This window comes from Urtica dioica, chromosome 8 (genome assembly GCF_054948205.1).
Source record: "Urtica dioica subsp. dioica isolate 48M chromosome 8, U.dioica_male_clone48M_v1_H2, whole genome shotgun sequence".
Taxonomy (NCBI): Eukaryota; Viridiplantae; Streptophyta; class Magnoliopsida; order Rosales; family Urticaceae; genus Urtica; species Urtica dioica.
In genome coordinates this window covers 277048-293920 of record NC_142763.1, presented here as the reverse complement: position 1 = coordinate 293920, position 16873 = coordinate 277048, and the positions used below count along the sequence as shown (strand labels likewise).

The 16873-nt window shown below is 40.5% G+C and overlaps 2 protein-coding genes across 2 annotated transcripts; both read right to left on the bottom strand.

Annotated features, from left to right (window-relative positions):
* Positions 1-3574: 3574 nt before the first annotated feature.
* On the bottom strand, positions 3575-6235 carry LOC149386877 (uncharacterized). Its single transcript, XM_089624696.1, has one exon. The coding sequence runs from the start codon at positions 6233-6235 to the stop codon at positions 3575-3577; it is 2661 nt and encodes an 886-aa protein (XP_089480822.1).
* Positions 6236-13656: 7421 nt separating this feature from the next.
* PMI1 (plastid movement impaired1) lies at positions 13657-16714 on the bottom strand. Its single transcript, XM_089622074.1, has one exon. It carries the CDS (start codon positions 16454-16456, stop codon positions 14039-14041), a length of 2418 nt encoding a protein of 805 aa, XP_089478200.1. The 5' UTR covers positions 16457-16714; the 3' UTR covers positions 13657-14038.
* Positions 16715-16873: the final 159 nt, after the last annotated feature.

Genomic DNA, 16873 nt, shown 5'->3' with positions numbered 1-16873 from the left:
ACATGTGTGTAACAAATTAAACTAGAGAGAGAGCATCATTTCCCAACCAAAAAAGGAGAGAGAGAGAGAGAATCCAATGGAGGAATCAAAATGTCAATAGTAATTCAATAGTTCACTCTAGTTTTAAAAAATAACCAAAATTTAATTTTATAAAATAAATAATCTACTATGCCGAAGTAAATTAAATTAATTATTTTAATTAATTTAATTTACTTCGACTTAGTAAATTATTTTCTTAATAAAATAAAATTTTGATTAAAATCTTAAAAAAAACTAGGAGATTAATTAGTTGCAACAATTCTTTTTTCAGAAGCATTATTATATATGACAAAATAATAATATCAGACTATATCTATCTAATTGGTGACTTGATGCCATGAGTTTAAAAACTCCACATATAGTATATTTATATTGGATATTGATAGTTTTTCTTTGAAACATGTAAAAACTAGGTTGGTTTTGTCGGTTAATTTTTATTTTTATTTTTTTAGATGAATTGCATGTCAATTTTTTGTGTGCATATTACATCCACAAATTGAATAATTTGATCACATTTGGTAGTTGATATTAGGGATCAGAGACGATTGGAACGTGTTCATTAGCTCATTGTAATACTTTACTCGTCTTCTTACCCTAATATCACAGTCAGTAATAGACAATTGGTAATAGACAATAGTTGATATTAAGGATCAGAGACGATTGGAACGTGTGTGTCGTGTAGGGCAAGGAAACTAAATCCCTTGATTACTAATTCACAGTAGTAATAGACAATGCATTTTTAAAATCTCAATTCTCAAGTAACTTTTGTGGAAGGATTACGAATATTAGGATAAATTATGATTAACTTTTTTCGTGAGAAGATACTAATTTTAATGTCATGGGCAATATACATAGAACTTTATCTTCCCTTTATTAGTCACAAACCACTCATGCAATTAGCAAAGTGTCTTTACCCTTACAAAAGCAACCTTTATATATGCGCTTATGATATATGCTTTTCGGTGAATTTCTATCAAATTTCTTTCTCTCTCTTTACTCTTTTTAATTATTCTATGTGAGACATGTCAACTTAGTAGTGCATTTTCATTCTTTTTTAAATAAAATATGTGGCCAAAACCAAAGATGAAAGAAGAAAAAAAATGACTTTTTTTTATTTAAAATTATTTCTGGAGAGTAAAGCTCTATTATTATTAAAGACATTGTAGATAAAAGCGCATGCAATTAGTACTTCACTCGTAGATAAATAGATAATAAGAAAAAAAAAACTAATACATTTGTGTGTCGTGAAGGGCAAAGTTACAAATGCACGAGGATAAATCAATTGCGAAGGACCATCCATATAAAAACCATGTTCCTATGTTCGAAAAAAGAAGACGAGGAAAAAGAGAAACAAATTAATCATGTCATGTTGAAATTTTCCTTGGGTCATAGCTTTCTTAAGATCATTAAAGCTCAATAAACAACCACTACAATCAAAAGAAACTTTTTTAGAATACCCTGCATATATTTTGACCATATGATCCATATATAATTAGTAGCGTACCGTAAAATGCAACAGATCGTCCGTCGTTACTATTTCTATACTATTCATTTATAAAAAAAAAAATAACGAGTGGCCGCGGCCACCAAATATAAATATTTTTTTTGTTGAATTTTAAGGTTGATCTTTAAAATTTATGTTAAAATCTTCAATGTAGCTGTTTAGAAAACTATACAATATGAGAAATGAAATATTTATAAAATGAAAAAAAAAACGGCAACATATGTATAGAGTTTTATTGTGTGGAGCCTTATTTGAAGTCGTTTTTTTTAGATTTAAAGACATCTTTTTTTAGAGTTTTGAAAACGTTTATGTAATGTCTTAAAAATATATACATTTTAAGTCACGAGTATAGAAGTCATTCTCTAAAATGTCTTTAAATGATTTTTAAGTCATCATTTAAACGTCATAAAATCAATTATTTGTAATATCGCCTTTTACTTGTTAGACCAGATTATACATTCGAATTGCTAATAATGACATTAAAGATATCATGCTCATTCGTTTTTTTTTTTTTTGGACAGCTTAACAATTAATTTCCTTTATTAAAAAAATAGTGGTAATGATACAAGTTAAATAGTGTGAAAGCCTAAACTTTAATTGAAATTACGTGATCTATGCGTATGTCACAGAATATGTTATGACGGATTCTGTGACAAACACCAAAATTCGAGTGATCAGAACAGGGAAAGCTGTAAGTGCGAGAATATAAAGAACACAGAAGATTGGTGACCCAGTTCGGCAATCCCTGCCTACATCTGGGGGGCCTTAGCCCGGTGGAAAGCAATCTACTATGATAGCGTGGTACAATAAGGTTTTACACTAAACGACTCCCTCGCTAGCTACCCAACCTACGTCTATCTTCTTCAACAGCAACTTAGGCTCCCCCTAAGCACGAGATCCCCTCGATTCCCACAGAAGCTCTCTCCCGAGACTTCTAACAGTGTTTCCCAATCAAAACAAAGGAAAAACCTAACCTCTTGCTTCTAATACAATCACCCGTATATAGGCAACAAAGCAGAGGTAATTGACACCTTAAGAGCTTGAACACAGGTCGTTCAATGCTCAGCTAAAACACAAAGAATAAAGCTCTCAAAAAGTGTTTCCAAAAGGGTCAAAGAGGTGTGTGGAAGGAGGACGCCTTATGTAGTCTCCGAAGCGAATTAGGGCGTGTGATTCTGTTGCTGGCACCAGGGATATCATATCTTCAGATCCCTAAAAAATCTCGCGAATATTTGATGATTCCGAGAATGTCGCAGAATACGTCGTAACAAAATCTGCAACAAATCAAATATTCTCTACCGCGTGAAGACTCCACATCAGCAACAAATACCCTCCTTTTGTGCGCTATTTTGCCAAATAAACATCGCCAATAAATGCAAAGTAGTTGCATCAACAATCTCCCCCTTTGGCGGTGTTTTAGGCAAAATCAATGCGAGGTTCAAGTGTAACTCGCGAGCGTGCCAAAATGACCATCAAAACCAACGCGAGGTTCAAGTGTAACTCGCAAACGTGCACGCTAAAAAAACTAAGACAAGCATCAGTACAGATTACACAAAATATAAGCGCAACATAGTTTCAACATATTCATGAACCTCGATTACTACTCCCCCTTTTTGCCTGAAGACATGCTTGAGACGGGAGACAAGCAGAGCCAAAGTCTGAGACAAAAAGATACAACGCAGGGCAATCAACAAAAAGACATAAAGCTCATCACCTCCAAAAGTTGAGCCATAGTCAATACTCAGAACTCAGCAGAACCGACGAAAGACTCGTCTGCAGAATCAACAGCGGCTGAGGTCGATGCAGAGGCGGTTCCAGCACGTGTAGGGGCAGCGGAAGTGGATGGTGGTGCTGGTGCCGATATTCCCCCCTTATTTTCTTTTTTTTCTTTATTTTTCTCTTTTTTTTGTTCTTTTTTTGTTCTTTTTTTCTTTTTTCTTTTTTCTTTTTTTTTCTCTTCTTTTTTTTTTGTTTCTTTTTTTTTTTTCTCTTTTTTTTTTGGTAAGGGACATAACTCACAAAGGTGATGACTCAAGATTCGACAACACATAGACCCAAGGCGGATCTAGGTGCTTCGAACACATGCGACCGGTTCTTACGCTCCACAATACCGTTTTGTTGGGGAGTGATTGGTGCCGATAACTCATGGGAGATGCAATGGTCTTCACAGAATTCAGCCGAGGCGTTGTTCTCGAACTCACGACCATAATCGTTGCGTATTTGTATCACCTTGCCTATGTCACAAGCTTTCTCCTTTTGAAGGCAGAAGCAGAGAGCCTTGAAGACTTGGAACGTCTCTCCCAGGCTTTCAACCTGCATAGGACCCATGAGGTCCATATGGAGCAGATCCAGAACACGTGTCGTAGAAAGATGTTGTGACATATTGTGTGACATCTTGGTCTGTTTGCCTATCTGACAATCTCCACAGATCTTTCCACCCTGGTACTTCAGTGCAGGAATACCACGAACAGCTTCCTTCGAAATAACGTCATTCAGGCTGCGGTAGTTGAGATGTCCAAGACGCTTGTGCCATAAGTCCGTCTCCTCGAGTTTGGTCTTCAAACAGGTTTCTGGCAACACATCTAGAGGCACCCATAAGTAGCAATTATCGGAGGAGCGTTTACCTATCATAACATGATTGTTGGAGGCATTGGTCACATTGCACGTAGTCTTGTTGAAGTGGACATAGAGCTCGGCATCACACAATTGGCTGACGCTGATAAGATTGGCTTTAAGGTCTTGCACGTAGAGGACTTTGCCAAGAGGGGGCAGACCATCAACATTCAGTGTGCCTACACCGATGATTTTCCCTTTGACCCCGTCACCAAAGGTAACATGGCGACTAGGACAAGTCTCGATATTCTTCAAAAGATCCTTTTGACCGGTCATATGGCGGGAGCAGCCACTATCAAAGTACCAATCTTCAGTCGTCATAGCTCTGAGTGAAGTGTAAGCAACATTGCATCGGATGTCTGGTTCACGAACTCTCCAAATCTTCTCGGGAGGGGCAACGGTCTTTTTCTGACTCTGAGACTGCTTCTTCAAATCTTTCTGGAGTCGATAGCACCAAGGTCTGATGTGGCCAGGCTTTAGGCAGTAATGACAAACCCGACGTCGCCGATTGCGTCTTGTCACAGAAGATGTTTCAGCATATTCTGTGACATCAGCCTCCTCTGGTTTTTTGCTGCCTTTTACAAACGTGGTTATGGAACCAGGTTGTCGAGCATCATAACCAATGCCGTGATGATTTCCTGCATCTTTCCCCAAGCAAAGAATGTCATCAAGATTGGATGTTCCTGAATTGAGCATACGAATATTTCTTTTAAGAGCATTAAAATCAGAGAGAAGCTTATCTTGCTGTGTCTTTTCGGACTGAAGTGTTCGTTGGAGAGAGGCAACGGTTGAGGCAAGCACTTCTTTTTCCTTAGAGATAACATTAACCTTTGTGCGAAGGCTTTCATTCAGCCGTACGACTTCGGTCCACCGACTAAACAGTTCACGATAGGCTTGTGAGACAGATTCCAATGAGATTTCAACATCACTCTCACTGGAAGAAGCATTGTCATAGAATTTGTCAATGACATTTTCTGTGACATCTTGATGAGACTGAGGATCGGTCGCTTCCTGAGTGGTGAAAGCAATGAGGTTGTTCGGACTATCTTCATCCCCTGAATCTTCATCACTCCAAGTAGTATTGTAGCTCTTGTTGTTCTTCTTGAGTGTATTCGCACATTCTGCCTGTATGTGACCGAACCCTTCACATTCTCTGCACTGTATCCCCTTGGATTTGCCTCTCTGGTCATGTGATGTCTCAGCAGCCTTTGGTTTTCTCTGAGGGTTGGGACCCCGGTTGTTGTTGTGGAATTTGTCTGGGGCAGATTCTGTGACATTCCCGCTTGAATTGTGGTTGAGCTTCTTCATGTACTTCCCAAACTTCCCAAAATTCTTTGCCAGCAAGTCAATGCTTTTAGCCATATCATCATCGTCGGAGGGTGCAAGGTCTCCATGGACATCCGCTTTCAAGGCGATTCCCTTCATTTTGGGCTCCGGATCAATCGCCATCTCAAAGGTTCGGAGAGAACCCATGAGTTCTTCAAGTTTCATGCTTCTTATGTCTTTGGCCTCCTCAATAGCAGTGACTTTGTAGATGAATTGTTTGGGCAGCGATCGCAACACCTTCCTGACAAGTTTCTCCTCGGGAATTTTCTCGCCAAGGGCAAACGATTCATTAGCCAGATCACAAAGACGAGAATTGAACTCATTTATAGTTTCACTTTCTTCCATTCTGAGATTTTCAAACTTTGTGGTCAATAGTTGAAGTCTCGACATACGTACCGTATCGGTTCCTTCATGGTGGACTTGAAGGATTGTCCATGCGTCTTTGGCAACCTCGCAGGTGTGGATGAGTTTGAAAACGTTGGCGTCCACAGCGGAAAAGATGGCGTTGAGAGCTTTAGAGTTGGAGTTTGCAAGCCTCTCTTCAACGACGGACCAACGTTCTTCAGGCTTGAGAGTCGAGCTACCATCGGCTTCCTCAGTGGTCGGATGAGTCCATCCAGTGAGAATTGCTTTCCAAGCCTTTTCATCCAAGGACTTCAGAAACGCCTTCATACGCGCCTTCCAATAGGAGTAGTTGCTTCCGTCAAGTAATGGAGGTCGGCTAATCGACGCACCTTCCCTCATGAAATCCATCTCGAATACCAGATCAGTAAACACCACGGATCACACTCAAGGTGAGGAGTGAACTGCTCTGATACCAATTGAAATTACGTGATCTATGCGTATGTCACGGAATATGTTATGACGGATTCTGTGACAAACACCAAAATTCGAGTGATCAGAACAGGGAAAGCTGTAAGTGCGAGAATATAAAGAACACAGAAGATTGGTGACCCAGTTCGGCAATCCCTGCCTACATCTGGGGGGCCTTAGCCCGGTGGAAAGCAATCTACTATGATAGCGTGGTACAATAAGGTTTTACACTAAACGACTCCCTCGCTAGCTACCCAACCTACGTCTATCTTCTTCAACAGCAACTTAGGCTCCCCCTAAGCACGAGATCCCCTCGATTCCCACAGAAGCTCTCTCCCGAGACTTCTAACAGTGTTTCCCAATCAAAACAAAGGAAAAACCTAACCTCTTGCTTCTAATACAATCACCCGTATATAGGCAACAAAGCAGAGGTAATTGACACCTTAAGAGCTTGAACACAGGTCGTTCAATGCTCAGCTAAAACACAAAGAATAAAGCTCTCAAAAAGTGTTTCCAAAAGGGTCAAAGAGGTGTGTGGAAGGAGGACGCCTTATGTAGTCTCCGAAGCGAATTAGGGCGTGTGATTCTGTTGCTGGCACCAGGGATATCATATCTTCAGATCCCTAAAAAATCTCGCGAATATTTGATGATTCCGAGAATGTCGCAGAATACGTCGTAACAAAATCTGCAACAAATCAAATATTCTCTACCGCGTGAAGACTCCACATCAGCAACAAATACCCTCCTTTTGTGCGCTATTTTGCCAAATAAACATCGCCAATAAATGCAAAGTAGTTGCATCAACATTAATCATGATTCAATAGAAAGTTAAAAGTTAAAACTAATATTAGAGGTTTGGAATTTGGATGTGTTTCTTACAGGTTAAAACAAGACCAGTATAGTTGGTTTTGAATATATGGTTACGGCGGGTAGTCTATGTAACTATATAGAAGTTTGAGGTGGATCCGATGATAATCTATTATAATTAATAAATAAATACTTAATGTTATCATCATCGTAACTTCGTACTAAGTACTAATACTAACCAACTATACTCGATGTTCAGCTAAGCATAAAAAATTAAACTTATAATATTAGGTTATCGTAGTCACGTGACATTTAATTTAAGTGTATACATAACGATATCGGATAGAGTAATTTGGATTACTTCACGATAACAGATTTTTCTTCCCAAAAAAAAAAGGATAACAGGTTCTGCAAATATAATACAAACCAAATGTTAAGCCGGTCATTTCAGTTTAGGTAGAGAAACATATTGCTTATATGGTTAAATTTTTCTTTCCCGTGCCATAAGGTCAAAGTACTGAAAAGTCATGTTTGTTTTCTTGTGTAAAAAAAAGAAAAAAGAAATTATAGTTTATACGATGGTGTACACATGTATAGCTCTAGTCTCGTACGCGTAATTCATATAATATAAGTTGGAAGAGAGGCATATGCTTCTATTTGTTGTGTAGCGTCCAGTTTTTGTTACAGATAATCACATTCACATGCATCGTATGAATGAGAAACATAAACTTGGTCAGCTTTTCTTCTTTGAACAGCTTAATTCTTTGCTCAGAGAAGAGGATCAAAGGTATTTTAGAGAAAAATGCATGCAATTGTGTCTTGGGGTTGAAATTGAGTATATAATATGGACAAACCGACTAGCCCAGCCGTACTCATACGTGTATGCATGCATGGGATCATGGTTGTAATATTTTTGACTTTTTCTTTCTTTCTTTCTGAATTATGGCATACAACTGGGGTTCGTACATTTATTTCTTTCGGAACTTTATAAATAAAAGAGTACGTAATATATCTGATAATCAACCACCGACAGGCTGATTGATATGCTCGTGTAAGTGTAAATGTATTTCGGAAATAAGAAACTCAATATAAAATGAATTGTGTATATATATCAATTAAATTTGAAAGGCACTACCTAATATTATGTTTGTATATATTTTATAATTGCGTGATTTTGCCACTACCAGTGATTCGTCTATCTTGCTCTATTGCATACTAGTCGCTAGGGCGTGGTACAAATTTTTTAAACTGTTTGACTATTTTTCTCTTCGTATATTTCTATATTAATAAGATGAAGACCTGTCAAGCAATTATGTTTTTTGCATAATTACTTTATAAATTCATTTGATTGATTTCATCTCTCCCTTATAAACACTCTTCTTTATCTTTTTTTTTTTAATCTCTTTTCCTTATGGCAAAAAAATGTTACAACAATTGTTTCGAGATGAACACAAAATATCGAACATTTATGTCGGGTACAATGAATACTCATATAAAATTATTGCTGATTACATACGAATCTAGTAAAACAGAAAAAATCAATTGAGGGTGTCGTTGTATGGCAAAAAAGACAATAGAGAGAAATTTATTGAGTGTGCGTAAACGCTTTGTTTTATTTTTTTGTCCCGTTTGTCTGACTTTTATAAGAGTGAATTTAGAGGTGGTAAGTTGATCAGGCCCGCGACTTATTAGCATTTGTATTATCTTCAGTATCGTGTATAGATGGCCGGTTACTTGTGTAGCTTTTCTCGAGTGAGGTATTTTCTGATTGGGGTAACCACTAAGTATTGAGTATACTATTTTGTGGCAATAATATTGAGTGAGTCTTAGATGTCCACTAAGATGATGAGAAACTAATGTTTAAAGAGCGATCTATGTATAAATGAACAAGTCGGTTTTATTTCGCCGGAGTCGGTGATCTTTGTGGTGTATGGTTGGTTTGTCATCGTGGTGTTCACTCGTCGTGTCCACTTGCATGTTTTCGATTTGGTTAAGCTTTTATTTCATTCTATATATGAACAGGTAGGGACGTATTTACAGGAAACTGAGTGGAGTGAAGCGAAAAAGAGTGAAAATTCATAAGCTCCTGAAACAAACATGAAATGGGTGATTATTATAGAGTTTAATTTAGTGGAAGATTGTAAATTATCTGAGTGAATGAATATGAGGGGTGATTATAGATCATTGGTCTACTTTAAGTGTAGTTGGAATACAAGACAAAGTTGGGGCATATGATTCAACTAACAACAGCCCCATCAAGTTAAAAAGGCCATTACTCCATGATTGAATTGAATAACGTAAAGATTCAATTATTACAATACTATTTTTTTTTTCTTTTTCCCTTTGAATTATGGAATAGTCAATCACAAAATGTATGGGCTATGAAGGTGGAGCCATTTCCCTTTTCATTTCCTTTTTGGCTCTCCATAATTGCACTACAAAAATGCTACAAAGCTTTTATATTTAGATAGATAGAGAAAGAGAGAGAGAGAGAGAGAGAGAGTGTTATGTGCCGTGATTGGTGTATATAATAATACTATAGTGCTGATTGCCACCACCACCACCACCAATTTCGCTTGCTCATGCCTTTTTCTTTTTTCTTACCCTATCTCTATCTACATTAGTATACTTCGTAATCATATAAATATTTCCTGGTTTGTTGTACACATTCCTCTATATTTTTCATTTGTTTGGTCGATGAAAAAGACGGAGGACTTAATGCCCAACATTCCATAATCAATCTTATGTTGCTTCCTATATCAAATTAGGTGGCCGTGTCACATATCATATTAGCCAACGATAACCAGAGCTATAACATTAATATGAAGCAGAATCCAAAGTAAACTGGATAGCCATTTAATTACCATCCCAATGTTTCTATTTTTTTTGGAGTATTTCTATTTTCTCTCAGATGTTTTTTTTAACGTAGTATTTCCTCTGGTAGATTACGTATTTGTGGTGCGTATTCTAGTAGTATTTTTTTTTTAGTAGAGGCACTATCGACCAAGATTACATGATATATTAGCAGTGCAAAGCGCAAGTGGCACTATCGGCCAAGATTACATACTTATTAGAATAAATCTTAGGGGACATGCATTTCTGCATCCCATGGGGGCTTGAACCCATGACCTCTCCGTCGAGGTGTGTGTGGGATTACCGCTAGACCAAGCTAGCTACCACCGTATTCTAGTAGTATTATTATTAGTATTTCAATAGGATTATGTGCACATAATATTTATTGAATTTAGTAAATTTTGTTTTCCCTATTTAATAGATAAAGAGAGCTGTGAGGTGTCCAATCTATTGAGTTGTAGTTTCAAGATGATAGCCGGACATGTCCTAGAATATATTGAGTAGTTACAAAACTTGGAAATGATAATATTAATTTTGTCAAGTTAGAGGATACAAAAACCGTAAGAGTTGGGGAAGCACACGCGGCTGTACAAGGGTTCATGGAAGTGAGAGGAAATTTACTTTTATATATTGATTAAAATTTACTTTTTGTGAAATGCCTTAATGAGACAAGGCAAAACAAGCTTTACACAAATACACGATAAAATGCGAGTGGATTTGGGTTTGCTTTTTATAATGGGCTTGTATCTTAATGGAGATCTGCAACTATGAAAATCTGAAACATCGCTGATTCAAAATGACTGGTATATATTATTCGCGTTACAAGATATGGATATATTTATATTTCACATGCAAACGTGATAAGAAAATGAAGAGACCAGAACTTGGATTTCATTGGTGGCCCATTTCCTGATAAATACTGCGGTAAGAGAACAAGCCATATATGCACAGTCGAGCCTTCGGTGCCCTATGCAAATCTGTTGCCAAAATTCTATAAATTAGTCATGCACTTTTTTTTTTTTTATATATATTTTATAGAGATGAGAATAATCTAAAGAAATATCATTATACAGGGCTGTGAACAAATTTAGTAGCTGAGTACAATATCAATCAATGAAAAAGAAAAAAAGAAACGATTTCTGAATTGATTAGGGAGAGAAGAGAGGAGAAATAAATCGAAAACAGCAGAGTTGTATGAGCTGTAGAACATTACGGATTTTGCGGACTCGACGAGTATGAAACTGAACGTTACGATTTTGGGATCAGCGGCACGGTCCCAATTTTATTTTAAATTAAAGGGTTAATGACGTCAAAAATATATAATATTTACCCAAAATGATATTTATATACTTATTAATTTTTTTTTTGCGCGGACAATAATACCTAATCTCATATTTTAGTTACAGTGTAACTACTTCCTCCGTTAACTTGGATGGAAAAACATGTAACAATCTCAAATACAATGAAAAATTAATATTTTTTTTTCTTAAAATTAATTAAACATTGAATGTATCATTTTATAATACAAAATATTAAAAACAAGAAAAATCGTTCTCCTTGTTAAGATACGAAGTTATTAATTTTTTTAAAAACTAAATAAATATTTATTACATATACTTTATGATGAAAAAAAATTAAAAGAAAAAAATATTTTCATTTCAATAAAATTATAATCGTTTTGAAACAAAACAAAGCGAGTGAAGATGACCTTTCTTTTGTAAGAATATAAAAAAAACGATATTTAATGTTTTATTATTGTAAAAATATTTATTACTAATTATTTTTATATTATAGAATTATATAATTACTATTAGTTTTAAGAAAAATAACTATTCATTGTGAACAAATATAATTAATTTGAAGAAAAATATAATAAAATTTGGATAAACATTAGGTATAAAATATTATTCATTTTTTTTAAATTTTTTTTGTATTATAAAATGATATAACTAATGTTGAACTAAGTTTAAGAAAAAAAAATATTAATTTTCCATTAAATCTAAAGCTAACACGTGTTTTTTCATCCAAGTTAACGAAGGAAGTACCTACTGCTTAACTAAAAGATAACATTAAGTATTATTGCCGGCGCAAAAAAAGAATGAGTATATAAGTAATATTTATGATAAACATTAAGTATTTTTATTGCTATTAAAGCTAAATTAAATTTAATCGAATTAAAATGGTCAACTGAACTAGGCTAAAGAAGATATACTAGAATTAGGCTTGCATAAGCGCTTATTTGGTGGGCTTAGCCCATTCATTAATCAGACTTGAGTGAGGAAATATAAGGGCTTATTTGGTGGGCCTATCCGATTCTCTAATTACCAGCTCAAATTAGAGTCGAATTAGGAAATCCAAGCTGCTTATAGTTATAACTTATACCACAAGTTCGACGGATGCAAATTCAACAATCAGAGCACGCAAAAAAGAAAAGAAAAGAAAAAGAAAAGTTGAGAGCACATCTTCAGAGCGATGACGATGAGTACAGGTTGGTGTGTATTATTATATCTTTAGTTTTTTTTTTTTCGTTTTTTGATTTGCCCGTTGGTCGCTGCTTAATGATGACCTATAGCATATATGAATTATTTCACAGAATTACCAGAACACCTGTGGGAGAAAGTTTGGGAGAGACCAGAGTCATTAGCAGATATAGTTAGAGTAGGTGCGGTTTGTAGATCATGGAATTCGATGGTCAAGGATTATGAATTCAATATTAAGCACCACCAATCCGATGCCCCAAAGCTTCTGATTTCAGTCCGCAGCGAAGAGCAGCAACATCGATTTTATGTGTCGTACGACGCCACGTGCAATCGATGCAGAATTTGGAGGACTACACGCTCACGCTCTTCAAACCTTATTCCAATGATGGTTTTGCAATCTCGCTTCCTCTCGTGATCCCTATTTTCCGCAGAGACATAAACCAGCCATATGCGCCTAATGTGGTCGATCTCTCCGACCCCGAGCTTGTGCCTCCCGCTGGCTACCCCTTGGACTTTGAGCCTTGCGACGAAGAGGAATACGTGCGCACTCACTTTTGCGATTACCACGTCAAGACGACTCTGATCACAGCCGATCCAATCTCCGATCCCAGCCGCTGCATCGTCGTCGTGGTATTCGACAATATGAGCGAACTTGCCATTATGAGACCATGGGAAGACACAACGTGGACTAGAATCATTCCACTTGCTAACAGCAACTGTTTCAGGTCGTTCGAGGGAACGATGATGTGCACACGCTTGCCTTTCTGGTTTACATATGGGACTCGGATCATGCTACGTGGCTCGAGATTCATGATCTGGGCAACGTCTCATTTTTCCTAGGTATTAGCTCCTCTATTTGCGTCGCCGCTCCCCATTGTCCACCTAATCGCATATATTTCACTCAAGACTTTAACATGGCTAACTTTGATGGAAGCATGAAGATCACTGACATTGGTGTTTACAGTCTACAAAATCGCGACTTTGAATATTACTTTGGTTTAGATTTCCGATACTTGAGCAAATTGAATAAGCAACCTCCCATTTGGATTCTCCCAACCATTCATCCATGACAATTATGATATGATAGTTTTATTATGTTCCTGTTTTTTTTTTTTTTTTTTCCAATAATCTTCTGTCAATTTAATATTATGTGTTGAATTTGAACCTTGAATGACTTTCTTCTTTGTTGCATAAGAGGAATAACTTGAGTGAACACCAAAATAGAAACAAAACCAGCAATAGGACAAACTCTTGATATACATATGTAAAAAAGAAAGCCTCATCCCAATCTTCCTAGTTTCAATCGATATAGAAAATAGTACGCTCAACATTGCAAAGCAGAGATATTAAGTCATAGACTGCCGATGATAGTCTAGCAAGTGACCTCATAAACCACATTTGAATCGAGAATTCAACAGAGACTCTTCCCCCAATTTTTTTTTTTTTTAAAAGAGAGAATATCACGGATAGTCGTTGTTATTGGGAACCAATTGTACACATATATCTAATATGTATCATATACAAGAAGCAAACAAATAAACAGAAGCATAGAGAGAAAAGATAAGGAATCAATATACACACATAGATATTGATATGAGGAGGATCATGGGGCTAGCTTGACATCAGGATTCCTGATGGTGGTGAGCCACATGTCGGCCATCACCCGAGACGACAAACTCCACAACACGTCGTGTTTCCCGGTGCTGGCGCTGGCGGCAGTCATCTTGGATTTGGCGGCGGAGACGAGCCAGTGCATTGCGGTCAGCCTCTGCTTCTCGGCGCTCTTGTTGCTGCTCTTCTTCTTGGTCACCCCTCCCACCTCAACGCTCTTCACTCTCAGCCCTTGTTCGCCGTCTTCCTCGGCGATGATCACGCCCACCATCGGTCCTCCCACCGCCTCAAACCCGCGAAGAGGATCCCTCACCTGAATCCCCACAGCCACCGTGAGCCTCGTCTGGCGCTCCCCCATCTCCCACTCCTCCATGGCCACCGCCTCCCTCTTCGCCCCACCCGTGGCCGACAACTCGAAGGGGGCGTCCGCCTCCCCCATGCCCGCCTGGATGCGCACACCCTCCACGGCCATGGCCTCCATCCTCGGCATGGCCGCCGCCACCACCTCTCCGGGCCCCACCGCCCCCTCCCTCACGTTCCATATCCCGGTGGCCACCCTCTCCCTGCGGCCCCACGTCATGGCCGCCGCGGCCGCCTTCGCGGAGGCGATGGCACGCCCCGCGCTGGAGCTGGCCACCTCCGCCCTCTTCCTGCCGTTGATGACGGCCGCCGCGATGCCCTCGAAGGCGATCTGCTCCGCCGTCTTCCCGGACACCTCCTCCATCTCCGGCATCGCCATCGCCATCGACTGCAGCGCCTCGAACCCGCTCTCCCCGTTCTCCGGGACCACTACGTACGCCTTCGAAACTTGCATCGCAAGCTTCGGCGTCTCCTTCCTCGCCGTCTCTGTGTCGAAGGGGTTCATGGACGCCAGGTAACCCCCGTCCCTGGTCTGAACCACGCACCCCAGGTTCTTCCCGAGGTCCGGCAGATACGTCTTTGCGTGCTCCTCGTCCTCGCCGCTGTTGTTGTTGTTGTTTCCGAGCTCTGTTGCCACATCAAAGTGGTCCGTGCTGTTGCCCGCGAGCACGAATTCTTCATCCTCCAGCATCTGCAGGAACTCCTTGGTCACACTCTCCTCGTCCGCCTCCAGCCGCTGCGACCAATGTCTTGTTTCCTTGGAAATCTTGGCCGACTGGTCGGGCTCATGGTCGTCGTCGTCCTTGCCGCCCAAAGTCATGGAAGACTCGAGAGCCTTGATCTGCTGCGCGATGGAGTCGAGCTCAGTGAGCCTGGCGACGTGGACGCTGTCGATCTCCTTCACCACCGACTTCTCTCCGCTCGACTTAAGAGACTCGTTGTCCTCGTCCTCTTCCTCTTCTTGCTTGGCTGCCACCGCATTATTATGGGGCTTGGACGCAGCAGAGTTGTGGTCATCGTCGGCGTCTTGGAATTCGACTCCTTTGTCTACGACCTCGAAGTCCGGGAGGTGGTCGAGGTCTTGGTGAGCCTGTGGGTCGTCTTGGGGGGGCTTGTCGTCGAGGTTGAAGTTGTCGATGTCGTGATGGTCGGCAGCGGAGGGATTGCGGTTGGACAGCTTGGGGCTGGGGACGCTGAAGGAGTGCTTGGAGTGCTTTCTTGGGAAGGAAGGGGAGAGGTTGGTGGTAGTAGTGGGAGCGTTGTAGATGGAGAGGGCCCCGTGTTTGTCCATGATCTGGAAGCCGAGCTTGAGGAGGAGGTGGGCGCCCTTGGCCTTGCCGGAGAGGGGGAAGGAGACGTCCCAGGTGCGGACGCGGTCCCCACCTTGTTGGGAGCGGTGGACGGAGTCTTGGACGAGGCGGGCGAGGTCGATGGGGGAGCGGCCGAAGTCGAGGTCGGGGGCGTCGACGGCAAAGGCGTAGACCCAGAAGGGGCGCGGCTCGAACTTGGAGGAGGAGGAGGAGTAGAGGTGGCAGCGCAGGAAGAGGGTCTCCTCGAAGTCGGCGGCGGAGTGGGAGACGCGAGAGGGCATGGTGTGGACGGCGCCCTCGCGCGACTCCTTCTTGCGCACGCACACGGACAGCCGCAGGCCGTTCATGGTGGGGGGGAGGTCGTGCACCGCCACCACCTCCACCGACAGCAGGCACCCCACCTTGTGCATCCCTATGTGCGACAGCGCCCGCACCGCCTTCCACTTCTTCCACCCTCCTCCTCCTCGGCTGCTGCTGCTCTCGCTCTCCTCCGCAGCCACCACCGGATTGCTCTCCTGCGTCGTTGGCGGTGGTTGGTTGGGGCGGGAGCGCCACGGGGAGAGGGAGAGGCGGCGAGTACGCGTTCGAGAAGAGGCGGCGGCGACAGGCGGCACGTCATTGTCGCGGGGGAGGGCGAGGGAGGCGGTGCGGCGAGTGTGGGACTGGTACAGCGTGCTGCTCAGCGCCTCCAGCTCCTGGAGCAGCTCAGCGTTGTTGCCTGCTTCTTGCTTGTTACTCATTTCGTTGGATCAAAATATAGCTATAATGGGGTGAGGATGATGATGACGATGATGATGATATAAAAGCTCCCATGCCCTGCTACATCCTCAGCCACTCAAATCTTCTGTGACTCCTACACGCACACGGATAATACGTACAATTTTACTCTTCTTCTTCTTCTTCTTTGAAACAGACAGATTTTAAATTCTGGAACTGTCCCCACCCACCACCCTCACTCATTGCTACTAATATTGTGTGGTCTCAGATCAATAATAACTCCGTTGTTCCACGTATTGTGCCATATATACACAAGACAAAACTTACTCCACCTTGTCACTCAATTATTTGTGGTCGGAATATTTTCAATTCATTATTTCAATTTCACGGCAAATCCTGACCACTACTCACTGACTACACACATTTTTTCTTCTACATAA